This window comes from Colossoma macropomum, unplaced genomic scaffold (genome assembly GCF_904425465.1).
Source record: "Colossoma macropomum unplaced genomic scaffold, Colossoma_macropomum, whole genome shotgun sequence".
NCBI classification, from domain to species: domain Eukaryota; kingdom Metazoa; phylum Chordata; class Actinopteri; order Characiformes; family Serrasalmidae; genus Colossoma; species Colossoma macropomum.
The window spans coordinates 14,103,033-14,106,232 of NW_023494808.1; the positions used below are offsets into that span (position 1 = coordinate 14,103,033).

Consider the following 3,200-nt stretch of genomic DNA (forward strand, 5'->3'; position numbering starts at 1 on the left):
TAGTTCTGATCAATTTTAAAGTAAAAACATGAATGTCTGTTACAAGATAGTAGCTGGAGTTTCTATCAAATGTGAGTGTACAGCACCACTAGGGGCGCCAGGAGGAATTAGCATTATCCCAGTGGTGGTAATTGGATGAACTAAATCTATACGGTGAAAAATGTTTCTAAATTAAACGTTGTCATGTAATGTTGTTAATTGTATGACTGTATCAGAGTAAACACAAAGGTGAATGAAGTTAGTGGAACATCATGCTTTACGTTTGCATGGCTGCTTTAATCTGTTATCAGACTATATTGTACAAAATAAGTCAGCCTTCAGTAACATAACGGCAGAGAGATGCTCCATATAGTTTAAATTAAGAAGCTGATTTAAAATGAATTCTTTGCGTTTGGTGAATAAACATTCTAATGAGATAATAATTTATTTGGAGAGTCCGCTGTAGCCTTTAACTCACAGTCAACTAAATATCTATATACACCAGTGTGATCAGCTCATTTTTGCTATGGCTGCTACTGGATTTGTGATGCTAGTGTTAAGCTAACAGTGGTATACATTCACTTTCGCACATTGCATCTCAGGGGCATTATTGTAATGAGTCAGAGAGCTACATTAAGCTGATATAGACAAATGTCTATTGTAAAATTGTTGATTTTGTTAAAATTGTGATGTACACCATTTTGAGTTTGGGGGCAGCACAGTTGTGTTTTGCCTAGAGCAGCAGAAAAGCATATAAATTAAATTCCTTTGAAAGTGGGAAGGTCATAACCTCCATGTCTGCAGTGTCACTGGCTACAGACACTGCATATAAATGACATGGAGGTCAAAAGTCTTCATCTGCACAAACTGCATGGAAGTTCTTCACAACATCTACATTAAAATCCAACACTTGAAAGGACAGCTTGTAGCTGGCCAAGTCATTAGAGTAGTAAACATATCCTCAGTGTTACAAATGAAATCTGAAAGTTGTCTTTTTTTCTAACCCAGTCCTCATGTAACCCCAGACTTCAATGCTGCTGTACACTATAAAGCTCTCTTTACCACACAGATTTCCCTCAGTTCACTTTATGTGAATGGAGTCTAAATGAATGCTGACATGCTTTGGAACTACAGCTTATCTCAAAGTGACTCGCTGCAGTAAAAAAACAAGCGTAAATTACTGAAAGTTACTGTGGAGCAGCTCAGTTAACTCTAACCTGAAGAGAAAGTTCCTCTGGTCCTTGTCTGAGCCCGGTGTGCAGTACTTTCTGTACAGATTAAGAGTCCCGGTGGTTAGTTGAATTATGGAAACGCCGCTGTAACGTCAAAAACCCTTTGATTTTATGGTGGAAAACACATGGGCACGGCTTTGGAAATCACTTGCAATCTGAAGTTTCTCCAGCAGGGAGTGCTGTTAGCGTGCAAGTCATCGCAAATCTGCAGCAGAAGTAGTTCGTCAACGCAAGTGTCACAGCAACATTTATTAAAATGACAGATGAAGAAGTTTTCAAAAGAGGTTGAGTTACTCAAAATCACATTATATAATATGTGAGTTTTATTAAAGATTTTCATTAGAAGGCATATAGATGAAAATAGAGTAGAAAGTAGGTCAGAACTGCCAGAGACCACGTGTATTTTGGGCAGGTGGGGTGGGGGGTGGGTATATTATGGATAATCACAGTATTTTCACTAGAAAACATTGTACTTATTTTTTTTTAATATCCCCCAGGGCTGTGTTTCACCTCCCAGCACAGGTACACCAGGGGTTCAGTTGTCGATGGCTTGGTACAAGTAAAATGGGAAATGTGATGAACTGAAAATATGGACTAACTGGCCACAGTTGAGTTTGGACTGGATTGGGAAATACTGAATTAGAGGGTTACTAATATTTCAGAAAAGACATAATATTTATATCTGCTTTTTCTCCTCAGGTACCACTTTCACTTCACTCCATTCTATTCCACTTTCATCTTCAGGACATCTTTCCTCAAGACATTCCACATCTTCAACACATCTTCCTCTTAACACACCAGTGGATAGAAAAATGGGCCACGTCTCCTCAACACCTGTTCACGGGGAGGTGACGACAGTGAGCAAGAAACAGTTCATCCGTCTGCTCTCGCCTGACGCTCTTTCAGCCCAGAGAAGAAAGCTCTTGAAACCTCCCTCAGGACATCACTTCGAGGGAGTTACTGTCCGTACCACCACCACACGAGACCTGGGGAAAGAGCAGTCTGGTGCCGGCCCTTCTTCAGGAGCTCACGAACCAACTGTGAGCTCCACACCAATGGACGCATGTGCTGATGTGCTCTCAGACCAGGCTACCAGCATGCATGAGATGGTCCTTAAGGACGCCTCCACCAATGAGCTGCTCAGATTGTTGGGCGAGTTCTTGTGCCGCCGATGCCGCCTGCTCAAGGACCTCTCTCCTGAGGACCCTCTGATGTGGCTTCGCATGGTGGACATCTTTCTGCTGCTCAGCAAATGCCAGCGTCAGTGCTTCATTGTCCCAGGCAGCGTGGTCTTCCTGTACATGCTGTGCCGTGACACAGTCTCGGCTGAGGTATCCAGCATGAGGGAACTGCAGGCTGTGGTGCTCACCTGCTTCTACGTGGCATTCGCCTACATCGGCCATGAGCTCGGCTACCCAGTCATGCCCTTTATAGTGGAGGACGACAGCACCGTCTTCTGGAAGCGGACTTTGGACATCACCAAGCGCATGAGTGGCAAGATGCTGCAGATCAACGAAGACCCACCGTTTTTTGCCGACGTCTTCACTGCCCTGAAGAATGGAACAGATCATTGAAGGATCAAATTGGGAAAAGGGTGATGGAAGGGAACAGTGAAAAGATTCAGACTCACATAGTTTTAGCATTTTTTATTTTTTCAAATTACATTAAAGAACCAAAACTACCCAACACCCACACCATTCTTCAGTGCAAATGGAGACAAGTAGGTGAGTATTTTAAAAATCGGGTGTACATAATGACAAAATGGAGAACACAGAGAAGAGATGGGAAGGCCAATAAATCAAAACAAATCAAGTAACACTAGAGGAACAGCAGGACACATGACATTAACCAACCTCAACAGGGAACAAATGCAAGACAAAGAATGTAAATACAGAGAGAGGAATCAAGGAACAGCTGGACACAATAATTAACAGGAGGGATTACAGATGAATGACGTAAACACATTGGCTAGAGGACGGAGCTAGGGTG

The 3,200-nt window shown here is 42.5% G+C and overlaps 1 protein-coding gene across 1 annotated transcript; it reads left to right on the top strand.

The window, feature by feature from the left end:
* The first annotated feature begins 2,023 nt into the window (after nt 1-2,023).
* On the top strand, nt 2,024-2,785 carry LOC118797992 (cyclin-dependent kinase 5 activator 1-like). Its single transcript, XM_036557288.1, has one exon. It carries the CDS (start codon nt 2,024-2,026, stop codon nt 2,783-2,785), a length of 762 nt encoding a protein of 253 aa, XP_036413181.1.
* Nucleotides 2,786-3,200: the final 415 nt, after the last annotated feature.

Excerpts from the sequence above, each read along its gene's own strand:
- LOC118797992 (XM_036557288.1), top strand. The coding sequence starts at position 2,024 with ATGGGCCACGTCTCCTCAACACCTGTTCACGGGGAGGTGACGACAGTG.